At 44.5% G+C, this 19,584-nt stretch overlaps 1 protein-coding gene across 1 annotated transcript in view; it reads left to right on the forward strand.

Annotated features, from left to right (window-relative positions):
* Positions 1–11,959, forward strand: part of LOC112945517 (ubiquitin-conjugating enzyme E2 U-like) — a 14,715-nt gene extending 2,756 nt beyond the window's left edge. The window contains exons 3-8 of the mRNA XM_026037136.1: positions 472–598; positions 1,785–1,866; positions 4,875–4,963; positions 6,103–6,187; positions 9,436–9,548; positions 11,107–11,959. Of these exons, the coding sequence (XP_025892921.1) occupies positions 475–598; positions 1,785–1,866; positions 4,875–4,963; positions 6,103–6,187; positions 9,436–9,548; positions 11,107–11,243 (630 nt within the window). The 5' untranslated portion in view covers positions 472–474 and the 3' untranslated portion in view covers positions 11,244–11,959. The remainder of the gene's footprint in view (positions 1–471; positions 599–1,784; positions 1,867–4,874; positions 4,964–6,102; positions 6,188–9,435; positions 9,549–11,106) is intronic.
* Positions 11,960–19,584: the final 7,625 nt, after the last annotated feature.

A 19,584-nucleotide genomic window follows, 5' to 3' on the forward strand; every position in this document is an offset into this window, starting at 1 on the left:
TTCTAAATTTCATGTTTCAAATTTACTCCCTCCCTTATTCTTTTTTTTTTTTTTTTTTTTTTTTGATTGTACATTTGTTTTATTAAGACAAAAATAAATGCAGCTTTTCTCATGGAGCCCTTTGCTCTTCTTCATTTCTAGCCTCACTGATCATTACTTACCTAACCTAAATGATACTACATTCTCACGCAGCTTAAGATTTCCCCCTGGTGTATGCATGATTTTCCTAGACAGCTTTGTAATTGATTATGCAGAAAACAAATGACAAAGTCATGTATCATTTATGGTTGTCTGCTGGGAGTTATACAGAAATGAGGGAAAATGGAAAGATTTTTAATATTAAAAGAAAAATACTATGGTTGTTTCAGCCCTAAAGCAACCATTTTAACTTAATAGAGTTATATAATTTTACCAATTAAATATGAAAACAGCATGTTTGTATTCGACTTCCTTGTGTGCGTATGTGTTTAGGTGATGCTTTCAAACCCAGTAACAGAAAATGCAGTGAATGCAGAAGCAGCAGAAATGCTGAAGAACAATATGCCTCTGTATAGGCAAATGGTTATGCAGTGTGTTAGAAATAGCCTGCACCCTGAAGGTAATGTTGTCTTTTTTTTATTATTATTCAGAAATAAGCACTTAGAATTTTTGAACTCTTTAAATGATTCTGAAACCTCTTTGAGCGGTAAATTTGAGTGATGATTTAATTTAAATTAACATGAAGCAGAGTTTTGAAAGCAACTACATAGTCTGAATTCAGGTAACATCTTATAAATGATGTCGTGGTGAATGAGATCCAGTGAAATTCATATGTTCTGGTGAATGCAGTGGAGATAAAACAGGGAGACGGGAAGTGCTGGTATTTTTTCTGTGACACACCAGCTGTTTTCTCTGCCCTGCAGTCTAAGCATAGTACAGCCACTCAACAAATATTGGCTTTATTTCAAGGAAACAAACAGAAAACAAAACTCCATCCATTCAAGCCATCTAATGAAAGCAGACAGAAATCCCCATTCAAGTCTCTTCTTCCTCTCCCTGTCCAGCCACTTCTGGAATGGAGGAAAAAACCTTCTCAACTGAAGGAAAGTCCCCAAAAGTCCTCCACCTCCAGAGAATCCCTTTTTTGCCATCCCTTTTGGTCTAGCCCTTAGTGACTGCTAGCAGGGGATGCTGTTTCTCAGCGCAATGGGGCAAACTCTTCTTTGGGGGTTTTAAAGGCTGTTTGTGTCCTGCTTGCAGCACCTGGGCTGACTGAGCTCAGTGATTCTGGTTTATAGTGATCAGTTGGCAAAATGCATTTAGACTCAAACTCGTGGCTGCTTCCTCAGTTTCCTTAGTAAGTGTCATACGGGAGAAGGTGAGTGCAGGCATGGATCCCATGCTTGGTTCTTCAACACCACAGAGCAGAGGCTTTAGCTCCTTCCAGGGGCACAAAGTGTCTGGAGCCTGGTGGTAATGGGAGAGCCCCCATTAGCCTCACAGCAGCAAAGCTCTGCTTTCATAATTAACTTCATAATTACCTTGTGGGCCWGCTGCCTCTTCGTGTTCCTTCATTTCTCACATTCTTTTAACGTGGTGTGAGAAGCTTAGAATGCAAAAGGAAATCGAGGTCAGTATTGCAATTTAAGTATATATATAGCCAATTTTTAACTACATGGCTGTTAGAGAAGGAGGATCAGTTTCTGTGCTGCCAAGTCAGCGTGGCTTCCACTGAACTGAATCAGTTAACACCACTTAGGATCAAGATGACCAGTTTTCTAAAATTGCTCTGTTTTTCTTTGCAGAACTTCCTCGTACTGAGAAAGATCGTGTTTCTTCTTTGGAGTTTTACCAGCCAATTGAAGGATCTTCTCTGGACTTTGCTAGGTAACAAATTACTGTGAATATGTTGATTTCACTGTCACTTTTTCAGAAAAAGCACCGTAAATCCAGGATGTTTTGGATCTATATCCTAAAGACAGCAGTTATTTTCTTTTTCCTGTTAGTGAATATTCTCAATTATTTAATTTCCTTTGGAGACGTTTGGCAAGTAGTTTCCTTCCTAGCTACTGCCAGTAACTCTTGTTCCTAAATGAAACAAGTTCATCACCTATAGGAGCGTAGCCAGGAAATTTGTCACTATTGGGCCAAGTGATATTTTTATTTGACCTAATCAATGGCATTTTTTTCAGGCAATACATATTTTAAGATAATTTGTTATATTATTAGATGGCATAGAGAAACCAATGAATTTATTGAAAAAAAAAAAAAAAGGTCATTTTTTATGCTATATTTCTTTTTGTACTTGTTGGGTTGTACAGGGAATCGTGGTTGAAATGTTTCCCAAGTTAACTTTCGGACTAACACATGGAGCCAGATTCTTTTTTCTCAGTTCAGTTGCTTTTGCCTCCCTCCAGAATTCGGCAGTACTTGGCCTGCTGACAGGTTTTTTTTTTTTTTTTTTTTTTTTTAAGGACAAGAAGTTCTCAGCCCCTGTAATAGTAGTGCACTGGATTCTGAACTCCTATTTACAGAGCTTACTAATAGGGATATGCCTGAGACAGTAAGGGTCGAATTTAGAAGTTAACTTCTGATCCACTTCTGAAGTTGAAGTTAAATTCTGATCCACTTTAGTGGGAACAGGATTGCATTTCTGAGGTTTTTTTTTGTCCATGAATGTCAGTAGGTACATAACCAGAGTGATTACAAACCTCAATCAAATAGCCTCTGCTTTTCCTCAAAGTTTTACTTATCTAGTCTTGCCTTCCATTCTCATACACTCAACTTCCACTATTTTCATTACAAGTTTTAAGTGTGGAATGGAAGGGAATTGAGATCCGTAATGGAATCGTTTCCTTTTATGGAAACAGCTTTAAATATTGCTAAAAGTAAAAGGCCTCTAGCAAGAAGCTTTTGACATTTTACAGGTCTGCAGTGGCAAGGGAGGTTGGAAGGATATCAAAGAGACAAAAATAATGTTCATCACTGTGCTCAAAAGCCCATCTTTTTCATAACTAGTGTCTTCCTCTCACTTTCATTGTTACTTCCTGAAAGATAATAGAGAGTAGAAGAATCACAGGGGATTTTGTAATTCAGACAGTGATTCAATCTTGTTGTTTTGTTATGTATAAAATTACATTGGCCTGATATATTTTGTATACAATTTAATCCTCTCCCCAATCAATTATTTTTATAGAAGCAGGAGTAATAAGAATGAGATAACGCAGAGCTTTAGGAGGGCGCCAAGGCAGACAGTGCTGGCTGGCCGCGAGCAGCAGACACGAGTCGCGTGCGAGTTTGCCAGGTTTTTGGTGGAGGCCAGTGAAGGGGACACAATTTTTAATTTTCCTCTTGCCCATAAAAAAATCTTGCAAAAGAAATCTTCCATGTTCCAAGTTGGTTAAAGGTGTCGTGAGGTGGTGTTTAGTGGTGGTCAGTGCTGGCTTTCAGTGCCCTTGACAGCTGTTAATTGTATGGGGATGGGGCCACAGTCTTCAGCCAGAGCTGCTGAGGCAGGAGAAAATTCCTGTATTTCTGGTGCCTTCAGAGCACAGTGGTTCTGGGGCAGCTGAGCCTCAGAAACTTATTTCTTGCCCTTCATCGGGGCACACACACGTTTAGTCAAAAATCTGAAGTCAGTGGTAGAATTCTGATAAAACACATGGGGCAGGGGTGCGAGCAGGGGGTTAGGACTTGCCGCACAGATGTTGCAGGAGATGAGAAGAACCAACATGTCAAAAGGGGAGGGCTGCATCCGGCCTGGTCCCAGCTGGCAGTCCCATTGGCAGCCGTGCTGGCTCTCTTGCAAGTCACATCCTCCCATGAACCGGTTCCCTAGCAGCCCGGGCTGGGGGTGCCTGCTCCTCTGCTTTGCTCTGCTTTGGACTGGATGGGCTCGCAGCAGGATCCTGTGGATGGCCCTGTGGCTCGGAGGGGAACGGGGTGGGCAGCTGGGAGCAGAAAAGACTGAAGTTGGAAGCTGCTGGATCAGCTCAGCTTTCTTGGGAGGCACTCTGATTAAGGAGGGAAGTTCCATGGGATCATCTTAAACCTCTCTCAGATGTCTATGGTCCTGCCCTAACCTCAGCACTGGTGCCTGCCTGACCTTATGATGCCCAGGTGCAGGAAGCCAACCTAACAGAAAACGATACTTTTTCCTTAGTTTTCTGATGGCTTCCCTCTCAGTTCACAGCAGGATCAGGTGACACGGTGAACCCTGGGGAGGGATAGGAATGTGTGGACAAAAGCACAGGAGAGGGTGAGCTTGGGCCAGCACCGACTCAGGCCCTTAAGCTGTCATGAAACCAAGGATTGCTTTACCTTCCTTAGGCTGTGGTTTCTCTCACAGGGCTTAGTAAAAGACAAAGTAGGTATAGTGTGTAACTGAGGTGGAACAAGGCCGAGCAGCCATGGATGGACCATAAAGGAATCGCATTTAGGCAGCCACTTTGCTTTATTTGTTTTGRATATTTGCATAGTAGCTGTGAAACTAAGATAGAAAACTCATGCAGAAATACCGAGTGGATTTTACAAAACTTTTCCCAATGGGAAAAAAAAATCTTCCCTTAAGATCTGCGAATCATCAATTTTAAATAGGATTTTATTTTCCTTGGTGTAAAAGGGAAGGACAAAATATGAAAACATCTTTGTGTTTGTTTCTCACAGTGGTAACAAGCAGGTGTATCAGTTTCCCATGGACGTAACTCTTCCTGGGCTTGTTGGAGCTTTTTGCACCTATTTTATTCTGTCACTGCTCGGCCATTAATACTGTAACAGTTTTAAATCCACTTAATTCATTCTGTTCTTTTGTGAAAGCTGTGCATGAATGTCTGTGTTAACTAACAAATTCTATAATTGTCACAAACTCTTCCCTTGTTCTGTATTTATGTTTTCAGAGGGATTAGGAGAATTTCGTTTGAAGATTACCACAGGACGTGGGCTAAAATAGCTACATCAAAAGCAAGAGATCATTTTAAAGACTCATGTAAGACGATCCGTCTGTTCTAGCAAAATTGAACGTAACGGACTTGGTGCAGCCCCTCCACCGGATATGTTACACGGTGGTGTAACAATTCTGAATGCATTCAGGCTGTTCCTGCAAGCCTCGGACCTCAGCTGTCCAAAATTCAGTCAGATTCCGTGTTGACGTGAACTCATGTATGTCAGGACAGCCAAGGGAGTTTACAGCTACTGGAGATGAGCCTTTTTTTTCTATGATTTGAGGTCTGGCAGTGCTCTGGCATTGTAAGAACCCAGGGCACAGGGATGACCCCTTGCCTCAAAGGCCTCCTGTCCTTTCTGGCTGGGGAAAGTGGTGGGAATCTGAGTTTCATTTGGGCAGCAAGGTGCTGAGGAGTCATTAAAGTGTTAAAGTATCTTGAGATGATGATCTCAATGATACTCAGCTTTGATGAGACTCAGCTGTGGTCTTTGGGGAGCTCTGGTCAGCCGGCAACGTTCTCTTGCTGGATTTTGCTGTATCTATATCACTGACCAAACTGTATAATTAATAATATTTTACCAGGCTTTATGTGGTTTGTTTTATTACTATACCACATGTAAAACAAGTGGTGCAGCACCTGAGCTAAGGAGCACAGGCTGTTCTAGCCTGCCCAGAGCCAGCACAGGTGACTTGGTGCCTCTGGAATGGGTTTTTGGCAGCCCAGATAACCCRTTGGCAGGCAGAGGGGCCTCACTGTGCCTCAGCTGCATGCGTGCAGCAAGGCTCCCCGTTAAGTGGAAGTGGGTGAGTTCAGCACTAGACACTGCTAGGATGTGGTGGGTGATTTTGGTGGATTTTGGTGCTGCTCATCTGCCGCCTGTGGTAGTGAGGGAGTGCTGGATGGAAGCTGTGCTTAATAGCAGTACTCAGCTGAGAGGTGGGTAGGTCCTGATCCGGCCTCGTTGAAATTCATAGCAAAGTCCATACCAACTTGTAATGCAGTAAAATATTTATAACAAAATATAATATAAAGGGGATTTTATTACGAGCAGTGCAGATATCAGCAGTAACTARGTATACATAGTTTTAGATAATAATAATATTTAGATAATAGTTTGGTGGTTAGTATATACTTCTCTCTAAATGATATTTTCTTATTTTCTGTAATTATGTGCTTTTAGTTTATGAAGATCCCAAATTCATAGGGAACTGCAGTAGCTGGAAGGCCAAAAATGAGAAAGGAACTGGAGACGCAGATGAGGATGCGTAAGTTAAAATTGCTGCATGTTTACACGTGGAGGTCTTTGCAAATGCAGTGGCAGTATGTGGGAGTGATGGTGTTTTCAGATTCTGGGTGTCGGTCCCTGTGGGTCATTAAGTTATATAGTYCTCATCTTAAGTTTTACCTGGTAAGGTGAGTCCTCCGGTGTGAGTTGCCTGCTCTGAGGCAGGTTGGGAGGGAAGGAAACACTGTCACCAGTACTGTCTGCCCTGGCAGGTTTATTAGGACACTCCTCCAAAAGGACACCCTCCCTACCAAATGTTGCTTGATCTACTGGAACAATTTTTTCCTTGGTGTAACTGAATGAAATCATTAAAATTATTGACACTTCAGGTTAGCTGTGATCAAGGTTCTTAAAATTTTGTTCTTCTGAGCTTTCCTGTAGCTTAAGTTTGTGGGGAAAATTAAAAAAAGGGAAATTACAAGGCCAGAAGGCTGCCTCATGTCTCATAAGTATGAGGCATCTTATATTTTATTTCTTCTTGTGGTAACTCTATAACAGGTCAAAACTGCCTTCTTACTTTGAATCCCATTTGTCTTCAACATCAATTAGAAAGAAAAGGAGGACTTCATTGAATCTGAGGGACAGCAAGTGCTGAACTCAGACTCGGAGGGACTATTTCTTTCACGAGAAGCCTCTGGAATATAGGGTTAATTATCCTTTGACACRGCTTCCTTGTTTTATTTCCCTTAACAGAACTCCTTTGTTTTGTAAGTTTGATAATTGTTTCATCATGTAGTGGCCCTGCAGCCTGCAAGAGCGCCAAAAACGCTTCAAATGCCCTTTTCYGTGCGCACAGCTGAGGCAACCTGGAGTTGTTGCAGGATGGTGTCTTCATCTCCAACCACAGMAATTTTTTTTTCTTTTCACATTAAATTCCGCAGAAGTGGATAGGAAATTGCAAAGGTGACATTCTGATTTTGGTGGGGGAAAGGAYGCCTGGCGAGGGGCTCTGGGCACATCTCGGTGCCGCCTGGTGGCAGCAGATAATGTGCTTTTAACAGCCTGCCCCTTGCCTTTGAACTGCTGGGTTTGAGTGATCAAAGACAGGTCCAAACATTCAGCTGCAGGTTCAAACACAGGGTTGCCTCTCATTTTGTATTTTTTTCCCCTCCCTCAATTGCAAACAGCTCACAAAACATGCTTGTTTTTTAAAACTTGCAGTCTGTTCTTAACTTCTGGCATGGGATTAGAGAGGAAAGAGGCCAAAAGTTTGCTGACATAAGTGCAGTGAAAGAAATCTTAATTTCAGTTAYATAATAAGGCAAATGTTCGTGCTTAAATATACTTTGGTGAAATTGAATCTCTAAATTCAATTGCTTCTATAAAAGAGATTTGAAATACAGCTTGTTCTGTGTAATATGTTGTTAACATCACAGCGAGCAGTTTGCCCCTGTTGTGTTTTTACATGTTTGCTAATTACAGTGGCACTGAGTCAGTTTCTGGTTCGTTAAGTCAGCGTAAGCCTTCAGGGGCCAGTGATTTGTCCCGGCCTAACGAGCAGTTTGGTTCACATTCTCCTTGGGAAGGACTCGATGTTGGCACAGAAATAATGGTGAAACACAGGGAAATGTGAAGGTACAGTGCATAAAGATGGGGTTATATTAATGGGCTAGAAGAAGCGGAGGGCGAGGAGCAGTGCAGATCTTGAAGCAGCCCTTAAGCAGTGACGATAGAGACTGTGGGTTTGTTTTCTGATGCTGAAGACACAGGGAAAAGCAGAATAAAACCACAGCAGGTCTGGAGGGCGCATCCTGAGCGAGAGAAGAGCTGCCTCTGGACAAGTCCCTGCTGCAGCAGCTCTGGTTTTGCCAGCCCTAGCCCAAGGTAACMGGAGCTCCTGCTGCCAGCCCAGCAGCCTCCCTGCAGCGCTGCTGCTCCCTAGGAGCTCTGTGCCTGCTCACAAATACCTAGGAAATCCACGGAACAGAGATGTGCACAGCAGGAGTGTGCTTGGATCTGTTGGATCTTTTTCACTGTCCCTGTCTGATACACCAGGCATTCCCAGCACATGGTTTGTGTGCCTTTTTCTCTCTTCTGTCTGCTGGGATAAGTTGATAAAGAACATGCAGTTAGAGTTTGTGTAGATTTTTTGCTGAACTTCTTAGAAACACAAGTCCTGGAATTTCATGGCATGGTAAAAGCTGGTGTGCCATCTTGTGGCTGGYTAGGGATTGCAATGAGCAGATTTTCTCTTAATGATGACTTTTCATTAGAGATGCATTAAACATCTGACTAACAGAAGCATATTTAGGAACCAATTTTCCCACTTTATTCATATCTGTTCCTGAATATGTGAATTTTAAAAATATCCTCTAAAAGCGACAGGTATTAGACAAGCTATTGGATTGGCCTATGTGTTATAGGATGTTATTCTCCACTTTTTTTTTTCCTCCACTTTAACAGTCTTATTTCTCAGTTGTAGACATTTTTTGACATTGCAGCAATGACAAAGTTGAGTGATAGCAATTCACTGAAGGGGAGTGAAAATGGAGAACTGCAGCTATTTTTCAAAATTGTATTTAATCCCTCTTTTGTACTATTCCATCCCTAGTACAACAGTACTTTTCGGACTTGAATTCTCTGTTCAACAAATTAAAAAGAGAAGGCAAGATTGTTTATTTGCTAAAACTGTGTGAGAGTATTATTATATTGTGTGAGAGTAACAAAGTTATGTGTACATGTTAACATAGTTAATTTTTCTATTTTTTTTAGTTACTTTTTATTTTTCTCTTCTTTTGAGAAATATGAGTTGTTATGTAAGTCAATTTATATATATATATATATCTTTGAAAAATGTAAGTCCATTTCCAACACTTGTGAGGCCCAGTCCTGAAAGGTATTCAGCAGTCCAACAGAGAGCCAGCAAAGCTCTTATTGAATAATTATCTTCAAAACTGACCTCTCTGCAGTTAACTCCCGGCCATTAACTTTAGCCTGCCTTAATAGTGCTTGCACAGCCACTTGTTTGATTCCTGCTGTGTGAAAACAGATGTGTGCGTCCCTCAAGTTTGGTTTGCAAGCAAAATCAAAAGCCTATCCCATTCCTTCAGAAAGCTCCTGCTCAGCTCTACATCCTAATGCTTTTTGTAAGTGCTTGTTGAACTGAACCACAGCTCAAGTAATTTGTTGGGGGTTTATATCGAATTTTCTTAAGCAAATGTCCTAAATTGATTTAATTCATCAGATTACTTTTTTTTTTTTTTTTTTTTTTTTTTTTTTTTTTTACAGATGCACTGCTATGGTCTCTCGGCTCCTCAGAAAGCAGGGGTATCAGACACCAGGAGGACTGTCTGGCACGGGCGAAACTGAGCTAGAAAACTACCAGCTTTGCCAGCATCCAGGTAAAGAGTCAAACTATTAGAGGCCCCCAAAATACTGCATTACRTGAGATTGTTTCAAATGACTCAATGTCTAAATATATTTTTARGAGTATTGGGACCAGCTTTTCTTACAATGAGCTTTTCTTATCAGTGAACCTGTATACAATAACAGGAAAATCTTCCTTTTTTTTGCCCAAGCCAAGCAGGTGGGAGGCACGTGGGATGTCTGTGACGCTGAGCAAAGGAACCCTCCTAGCACTGCTCCCCAYGCTGCGGAGCAGAGCTGGGATGTATCTGCCGCTGCAATCTGAGGGCTTCAGCAGCCAGGAGAGAGCTGCTGACTCCACCCCATCCTTGGCCTGCTTTGGGTTCAGGGAGCTGCAGCCAGTTGTTGCATGAACATCTCCTGAAATGCCAAGTTTTTGACSGCAGAAACTGAAGGAGAAGGGAAAAAAAGTCTTTTGCAAAATCCTGCACAACAAATCACTGCAGATTGAACCTTTCAAGCTTAGTAACAGAAGGGGCAGGACTTAAAGTTGTCTGTACAACAGGCAGGGGAAGCTGTTTATTGGAAACACATGACTGGAGAGTGAACTCTGTAGTTTGGTTACACTGTCTTACAATTGCATTTTTCCTTACAAGCCTAAGTGTTTCCTTACCAAGCCTGTGTTTGGAAGGAAAAAAAAAAAAAAAGAGGTGATGCATTAAAACAGATATTTTTGTCAGTACCATAGAAGCAAAATGCTTTACAGATACTTTGTAAGAGCATTGACCATTGCTGTACAACCCAAGTTTAGGTGCATATTTTGCATGTGAAAAATATAAATTTCCTAAACTCTTCTGTTCTTTTTTTTTTTCTTCTTCTTTTTAAGAACAGCATACAAAGCAAGAGCTTGGTGGTTTGGAGCGTTGTGATTTTCTAGCATTCAAAGTATATGACATCACTAACTGGCTTCAAATTAGTCAGAAAAAAATGTTTTAAAATAGCACCATATTTCTCAATAAATCTGTTCCTTGTTTGTCTTAGGGGCATATGGGCTTACTTAACTGACAAAAACAAATTATAATACTGTTAACATAGCAGAGTCCTAGAGCTATAAAAGAGCAAATGGGAATCCTGCTGACAGAATCATTAATATAGATAATGATGGGAGTGGTAGAAAGGTTATTTCACTCATTCAGAACAGAACTTTGTGATGTTCAAGCTCTGAGACAGAAAGAAACTTTATTTGGCAGGTTAAAAAGCAGTTGTCCAGAATAGTTTGGAAGAATATGTGTAGTTTACTTTAAATGGATGAGTGGCCAGATTTCAGGCAGAACTGTCAACAGCAGATGAAAAAATATACTTTATTACATTATTCTGCAAGTTGTTACCCAAATACTTKCTATTTATAGTTGGTGTCAATCCCCATGTTCTGTGGGCGTTCCCAGCAAATAGTTCCTTGTATTATGACAGATACAGATCTGCATTTAAACTGAAAAATAYGATTTGGCCCATTTTGGAAGCCTCCTTTCTACTTGGTCTGCTGTCCTGACTTCTTCAGTCATTATTAATCTTCTCTCATGTTTCAAAACACAGATGTGCCTGTGTGCCTCCCGTCAGAAAGGCAAAGAGGGGATGAAGATGGACATGACAACCAAGAAGAGCTATGGGAGAAGGAAGTCGACCATCTAGTAGCTTGGACAAACACTCTATCTAGTGGACTAGAGGATTAAATTGGAAGAAGTATATATGCAGATAAGCAAGTACTGTATTATTTTTAAACAGTCTGAGGATTTTTATGTCATTGTATCAGGCAAGTCTTTAGTTGTGACTTGGTCTTTTTGTCGTGATGCTTTTGGCTTCAGTTAGAGAGTGAGTAGGGATGGAACTAGAGTCTGTCTTACCCATACAAGCATGGCATTTTACCAGCATTTGTACCCCTAGTGCGCTCAGTGATTTGTTTCTGTGTAATTGTTTGGAACTTATTACCTAAATAGCTTGACATTTTTAGGTGTTCTAGCCTCTATAGGGCTTAGAACCATGACAAGGTATAGCTATGGCTGTGGAGAAGTATCTAGATTTGACTGCATGGCAGAAAAGAGCTGTTGAGTGAGAAGATACTACTACTTATATCAGATAGTGGGTGTGTTCAGAATCTAAATCCAACAGTGCTAATTTTTCACTCCAGCCTTAAATCAGATCCTGTGTCAWCCTGGATGATGAGACAGTATTAACTTACATTACTGGCTACGAAGTGGGTGGATGTGGCATTTCTCCTGAAAGAACTGTGTGTGTCTCTTAACTCTTCCTGGCTTATCCATTGTAGCCATCACTGGGTAACTCACAGGTGTGTTGAGATGCATAAAAAGGCCAAATGACATATAGGTAGGCAGGATGGTAAAGATTCATATAGCTTGGATCAAGACTCAGGTTTCAAGAAGGAGCCAGGTAGAGTGCAGAATCACATCGGTAGAAGGTCTTTTGAGCTTACAAAAGAAAATGTTTTTACAGTCTTCAAGTTCGCTGCCTTTTAACCACATTTGCATGCTGCCAAAGGAGAGATGTAAGTACATTTTACTACTTGCACACTGTGTCCTAAGGAAAAAGAAATGTAGGACTGAAGCACTACAGTGAAAGAGAAAAGAGATAAGAAATATGAATGTCAGAGCTCTGAAACCTGTACGCTAGCTGACGCATGGGCAGGTGGCTGTCATGAGGCAAGCCTGATCCACTCGTGCTTTTGTGTGGCCACGTGGGATCTTCCACCTGTTGGGTTGTGGGAAACCCACATGAAGGTGCTTCCTTGCAGCGGGAATTGGAAGATTTTATGAATCATAAAATTCATTACAGGACTGAGGTGGGGGGAATCTGTCACCTGTCCACAGCTGTGCTGCAGGGCCATGGCCATGGACAAGCCACATTGTCTAAGACTTTCTTCCCCTTGACCTGTCTTAATCTACAAGTAGTAAGTTCTTGGGAGCAAGAATTGTTTGTGTGATGTGCTTAAATGTTCATAACCAGTCCAGTCATCTCTGAAAACACTGTACTATTTCTAAAGGAAAGCAGAACCTTTGGAACATACCGATAAACTCACTTTCCAAAGAAAATCCATCGAGAAAAATTAGCCTGTAATACATGAGGATTTGTTAAATCTTGCATCTTTTATATATACGCGTGTATTTACCTCTGCTGAAATCTGTTGCTTAATTTGATCAAGGAGTGTAACTAGGAGTTGGGTAAAAAAGGCACAGAGTTGCATCATGCATGGACTTAACCATTTGCATCTGGAAAATTAATAAACTTCCATGGTCCAGCAGCACCAGTAGGGTCAGCAGGCACGAAGCAGGTCTGAGGTGGTACCAGCCCTGCCAGGCTGGTGTCTGAAGGGCAGGATGGTGACTGTGCCACATCCTGGCGAGTGTCTTTCAGGAAGCTGATCCCAGCTTTGGTTTGAGGGGTGTGTGACGGGGGGAAGCCGTAGCCTGTGTTTCAGGCTCTAGATGCAGATGATACCGCTTTAATCCTGTTAAGCGCATGTGGAAAATGTTTCCTGCTACAGATACCTCCTATCTTTTCCGATGGAAATCGAGCTCCAGATTTGCCTGCATATGGAGCGAATGGGACCCTGTGCTGCAGACCTTTAAATTTCGCACCTCTTTACGGCCCTTCTGTGTGACCTGCGCTCGGTGGAGCAGCCTGTAGGCAGAGCTTGGCGCCGGTGGCGCGTCTGCCGTGTGAAATAGAGCGCGTGTGGCAGCAGTCGCACTAAAGGCGAACGTTSTTCAGTCTTCTTTTGTCATCAGGAAGAGCCAGCCCAGTGCAGACACCCCTGGGCCGTGGCTCTGGTTCCTTGCGGTGCTTTCGCAGGGGTGAGCGACGTCCCCAAGGCCCTTGCCGGACCCTTGTCGCCGGAGCGGAGCCGGCGCTGCGGCCGGGCGGCCCCTTCTCCTCTAGATGGCAGCGGCCCCCTGCTTGCCGAAACGCCGCGCGCCGGYCTGGCTGCCAAAGGGTACGGCCTGCCTCCCACCGCCTGTAAAAGCCCTCCAGCTTTTCCACAGGCAGTGTGTCCTGCTGTGGGAGGGTGTTGAATGCAGCACAGTGGGAAGGCTCTTCAGACGAGCAGCTTTCCTGCTGCCTGCACCAGCGCCGAAGGGATCGGGCCAGCGYGTGTCCCCTTGGGCCGGGCTGCGCGCTGTGCTCACCCGGGCCTTAGTGCCAGCAGCAGCAGGAAGGCTGTTGTGCTGTGCAAGCCTTGAACACGTCCATGGCGCAGCCCCTGGGGGAGGCCCGGGCCTGCGGAGCCGCTCGGCTCCCCGCGCCGCATCCGCACCGGAGCGGCCCGTGCTCCTGCCGTGCAGATGTGCGCCCGGCCTGCACCGCCTCGGATGTGTGGGGGAAAGAGCACAGAAGCGGCGCTGGGCCTGTGTGCTGTGCTCCATGTGCAGGGCAGATCCCYGTGCTGTGAGCAGGCGGCCTCACTGCACAAAGTGGAAGGCACTCCGTTTCCTCTCTGCTGTGCTTTCTGTGGGATGCACTAAAAGCCTGAGTAATAGTCCCCAAACACTCCAGATTCAGCACATCAGCAGGGTTACAGTGCAGAGCAGGACAGTGCTTGCTCTGTACGAACGTGTCACAAGGCCATCATATTCAGGGTAGGCTGAGAAGTAACTCACAGGGGTTTAGTAAAATGCAGGAGCTCTATCTCATAGCAGGAGTCACAAAAGTCAATAACTGTTTTGTTACCCCTGGTAGAAACTTATGCTCCTAGAGCACATGTAACTGTTTGTATTACACTTGCCGGTAAAGGTTTGCAAGGTAACAGTTTTTTACTCCTTTTTATAATAAGCTTTTCTTTCTTCCTTTTCTTTTTTGTTTTCAAGGGGTGACCTTGCTCAGAGTCCAGCCCTAGGCTTGAGTGACTTCAAAGTGCTGTCTGGGATCAGCAGGGAATTCTGCCGGCGAGGGACTGCTGCCTGGCTGCCTCCTGCTTCCTTTCCCACCAGGAATGTCCTGTGGCTTAACATCCAGCCAGCAGGTTGATCAAAGTTAGCCGGTGAGAAACAACACTGCCCGCTCAGCCGAGGGGTRAGAGAATGAAAGTGGAAAGATCCCTTTTATCTTGAGCACACTGTAATATATGTTAATAATTTAGAGCATCCAAGGACAAAAAGAGAGCCCTTGAAAGGGAGGTGAGAGAATGGCAGAAGTTTCTGAGAGTTGTTTACAAAGCAGCTAAATCAAACAAATCTCTCATTTGACTCTCTCATTTGAAAGAGGTGCGAACAAATTCTTAATTAGATTGATGCCCGAGGCAAAGTGCCTTCTGCTGAAGTTAGGTTGCCTAGTGTTTTCTTTTTAAAGGGAAAAATAAAGAAGGAATAATCTAAAATCTAGAGGCCTGGTCCCCTGCTGTGTTGATTGCTGGTGTGAATAGCCCTGAAGGTTGCAAGGTTTGCCTTGAAGTGGAGCCCAGTCTGCGGGGAGTTGTTGCCAGCCTCGCAGTTCCTACCTTTCCCTCTCTCCCGGGCTCTGCAGGGCAGCGGGGAGGACATGGACCAGCCAGGGCTGTTTTGCTTTAAGGTGGAGCAGCCCTCGTGCTGGCTCTCTGCAGCACTTAATCCGGGATTTTGGAAAYTTAGCATAGCTCCGAGCTAGCCGGGCAACGCTCCTTGGAGGCACTGGGAAAACTTCTGTGGCCTTTGTCCGTATTGTCACGCACTGCCTGTGCCCAGCACTGCCGCCTCCATTGGAGAGCGGGTGTTTAAACCACCTGAGCACATCCCCTTCTTGTGCTTCATGTCAAAGGAGTGATTATCAGCAGAAATGTGATTGGAGTTCCTTGGGATTGAGCCAAGCAGTATCCTTGTGTCCTGAATACAGCGCGCGGAGCCGGGGGGAGCGCGGGGGCCAAACCAACCCGCTCGGAGCTGGGCGGATGAGCGGCACGGAGCCTGGCCCTTTGAAAGCTCCCCCCGCTGTTATCCCCTCGCCGCCGGGGGCTGCGCTCCGATGCTTTCCGCGTGCCCATGGAGCAAGGACAGCTGCGATTGGAAACGATGGCGCATTCATTGTTAAATTACGCTGGAGATCCCAGGAAATGCATGTTCCTGCCACATTAAAGCCGCGTTACTTTATCATGATTAATTGCACAAGGAATATCAAATGAATTATTGATTGGGCTCCCATTACCACAGCAGCTGGCTGTCGTTACTGTGCCTGGTGGTCTGTGATAAGTATTGCTCTTGTCGTTTTCTGGGCTAAACTCTCCAAGATGAACCATAATCTACATTCCCACTACTAATAGATGCCAATTTTCCTGCTTTCAGTGGTCAGAGGAAAAGGCATTAAAGGATAGACCAGGCATGGAATAAATAGTCTTAAGTTGCTTTTAGTACCTTGTTAAGGCCAGAAGAATTAAACTGTGCTAGAAAGGGAAGCAACCCCCGCAAAGTGCTATTAGTGCAGAAGGCAACCGTTAGGCATTGCATGTGGAGGTCAGCTTTGATTTTTGCTGTGTTTGTTCCATGTCCAGCATTAGGCTGAGCAGATCCCCCTGCAAAGTGGGGCAGGGCTGGGCATACTCTGGTGCAAAGYGTGTCCCCTTATGCCACTGCTTTCTCCCCAACTTCAATAGCGTGTCAGAATCTCTGTCCCATTTTAGCCTCGAACATGCTATGTTTCAACTGCAGGTTAGAGGTAGAGGAGGTAGCTCCTTTCTGGTGATTCCCCCCAAACGCGGTGCCCGCCAGCAACTTCCYGCGGAGCCGGCTCTTCCATGGCACTCCTGAGCGCACTTTGTCCCGGACACTGCAGGAGCGGCGCGGCGGGACGCGATACGTGCGCGTTACAATGCGCCGAGGGCTATGACTAATTGCCATGACGGGGCAGAGCTGGTGGGTGCATTGCGGAAGGCGAAGGCGCACGCTCCACTCCGCTGCCGGCTCCGCTGGACGGCACCCAAGGCCCCCTCGCCGGCCAGCTCTCCATCATACGTGTGTCCGAAGGAGCCGAGCTGATGTCGTGGCCATTTGGGGTTGATTAGTGACAGAAAGARAAAAATGCAGGAGCAAAGTGTCTCCTCTCTCACAACTTATTTCTGCTGTTGTGACTGCAGGGTGTTTCTGCCCTTGCCCAGCGTTCTGCACTGTCTCGAAGCAAAACTATCCATTCCTGCAACCCTCAGACTAAGGGGAACGCTGCAGTCAGCAACGATAGTCCGTCATAAAGTATCATCAGCTTCACTAAGAAAAACATTATCAGTGTCTACATTTTACAGTTGGAGTTGGAGAACTTTAAGCCATAAGAGGTGAACCGATCTACTGACAGTCACTAGGATAAAGAGCAACCGCTTACTAAATCCTGCAGGATTTAACCACCAGCCACAGTGGTTGGGAGCATTGGATGCATTGCCTTGTTCTTCAGTGCTGCATTTTTCCCAAACAGGAAAAGGCTGGTAATCATTTTGACATTGCTCTTGCTTTTAGTAAGCATATCACTCAAAGATTTTTCTGAGATAGCAAATGAACTAGTTAAACTTTAAAAGTGAATTGATGGACCTGTTTCTAATTCCACAAAATCCTGGAATGGCTGRGGTTGGCAGGGACCTCTAGGGATCCCSCAGTGCAGCCCCTGCTCCAGCAGGGACACCCAGAGCTYGGGACACSCGGTCCCATCCAGGCGGGTTGGCAGATCTGCAGAGCAGGAGCCTCCGCAGCCTCCCTGGGCAGCCTGGGCCAGGGCTGGGCACCCTCACAGGGAAGAAGTTCCTCCTCACATGGARATGGAGCTGCCTGGGCTTCAGCTTGGACCCAYTGCCCCTKSTCCTGTCACTGGCCACCACTGAGAAGAGCTTGGCCCCCTCCTCCCTACATTCTCCCCTCAGGTACTTACACATATTGATCAGATTCCCTCTCAACCTYCTGTTCTTCAGGCTGAACAGGCCCAACTCAGTCTCTCCTCATATGAGAGATGTTCCACTCCCTTCATCATCTTTGTYGCTCTCCCTGGAAGTGCATCACCAGTTCCATCCGAGCAATTCGTAATGATTTCAACTTCTTGTCCTCTGGCTGTTTGAAAAGTACCATTTCTGCAGCTCCCACATCACCTTTGCAAAGTGAAGAATTGCTTTCAGATGCCCCAAACTGGCACTGCCAGAAGCTCTGCAGAGGAAGCCCTTCCTCATGGCCTGTTGGTTGGCCATCGTTTCAGAGCCCCTGCAGATTTCTCTGGTTCTGCTTCTGTTCGTGCTGGTGTTGCAGATTTGGCTAATCAATTTATAGTYCACTGTGAAAACAGATGTCATGATCTTTGTACTGCTTTTGAGCAAAATGTGTGGAAAGCCAGGGATCCGAGGAACTCACATTCGTAGGCTACTACTTAAAGCTGTTTAGAAATAGGTTTAAACTGGCCSTTTAAGCTATTTATAAAGGCACTTAGAGAGAAATCCATATAGCACTTTATAAAAGGAGTAGCTGTGTGGGCACCTCCAGACCACATCTGCCTTGTCTGTCAAGAGGTATCTTGGGAGCAGCAGCGATGCCAAGGGTGATGCAGAGCAACAAAATCAAAACCMGTGGGTTTTTTAAATATTATAATCTTCAATTCTGGTAATAATGAGACTCTTTTGTTAACTACTCTGCTGGTAGACTGTATTATTAGTTATGACCAGCTGTAGGGCAGATTGACTTCTGGCGGTTTTCTATCATTTGTGAATCAAAACTCCCTTTGCTAAATATTGAGACAAACCAAATAATTTGTTAGCTGCTGAAGTAAAAGCACATTAATGCCACGATAGTTGGAGTGAGCCAGGCTTACTAATTTTATCTTATATTTCCAGTGTTTAATCAGAGATRTTCTGCTAGCTTTCATCAATATTTTTTTAAGTTTCTATCTGTTATATGTTATATTTCCTGAATGCCTCTGGAGGACTGAAAATTGAAAAGTGATTTTTGCTTTTGCAAGAGAATAAACCAACACACTTCTAAAACAAAGGCACTTAAAAAAATAAAGAAATTTAGTGAAAACAAACAAGCTCACTCAAAAATATACCTGCAGTGCAGGACTGCTCTGCATGTTCTTTTTAAAATACTGAAGAGCAGGGGCTGTAACTGCAGAAAAAAATGTGTTCGAGATGAGCACTGGCTGCAAAACTTGACCTCGCATTTTATTTTTGAGTGCTGTCTTCTTCCAAAATTAGATAAGTAGCAGTTAATGAGTAGCAGCTAATGAATAGCAGCTAGCTTCTGTATTTCTTAATATGCCAATGGCATCTAAGCCAATATCGATATAGCAAAATGTAATCTGTTCTACGTGGGAGAAGTTTATGGTATATAGAAGCTCGAGCATTAAACATTGTATGTAGATTACTGACAGCGTGCTCTGTTCCCGACAGCCYGGTCTATGTAAATGTTATTAGGCACCAAACGGGGGGAAAAGTGCATGAAATGGAAAACTGCGATTATGCTCTTCATCTGCAAAGTAKTTTAAGTACTATCATTTCAGTGCAAATGTGTAATTTGGCATTAAAATCCCCTAACAGGATTACCCCGTGGCTCGCAGCCCCGGCAAGAAGCACTTTGGAGGCAGTTACGTGTGCGGAGGAGCCGAGACGCTCGCGTGTCAGCCGGCGGGCAGCGGAGCGGGGCGAGGGGCTCGTGCTAGATGGACACGGTTTCTGCCAGCTACGTGTGCCTCTGTGCTCCGTGCCTCTGTGCTCCGTGCACAGGGAATCACCTGTGCTCCTGTTCATGGTTAATTTGTAGTAATCGTGGGTGCAGTCGCACGCTGAACTAAAATGAGAATCGTCGTGCAAGCCTTGCGACACCGCTAACCCATCGGCTGCAGCCAGGAGTGATGGTGTTAACTGTGCTCAGACGAGGAGTCCAACAAAGACGGGCAAGATCCAGCAGGATATTTTGGTAGGAAGCCAAGTTAGTCCCAACCCATGCAGACAATGCACAGCAGAAAGAACCCAAACCGACCCACTGCGCAAAGCAGCTGAAGCAAGGGAGAGGTAGGAGGGTGCTGGGCAAGGTTGGTCACTGGCAGAAGGGATCAGCCCAAGGGTGCCCGAGG

The sequence above is a fragment of the Nothoprocta perdicaria genome, unplaced genomic scaffold (genome assembly GCF_003342845.1).
Source record: "Nothoprocta perdicaria isolate Ctin4 unplaced genomic scaffold, notPer1 scaffold_191, whole genome shotgun sequence".
NCBI lineage: Eukaryota > Metazoa > Chordata > Aves > Tinamiformes > Tinamidae > Nothoprocta > Nothoprocta perdicaria.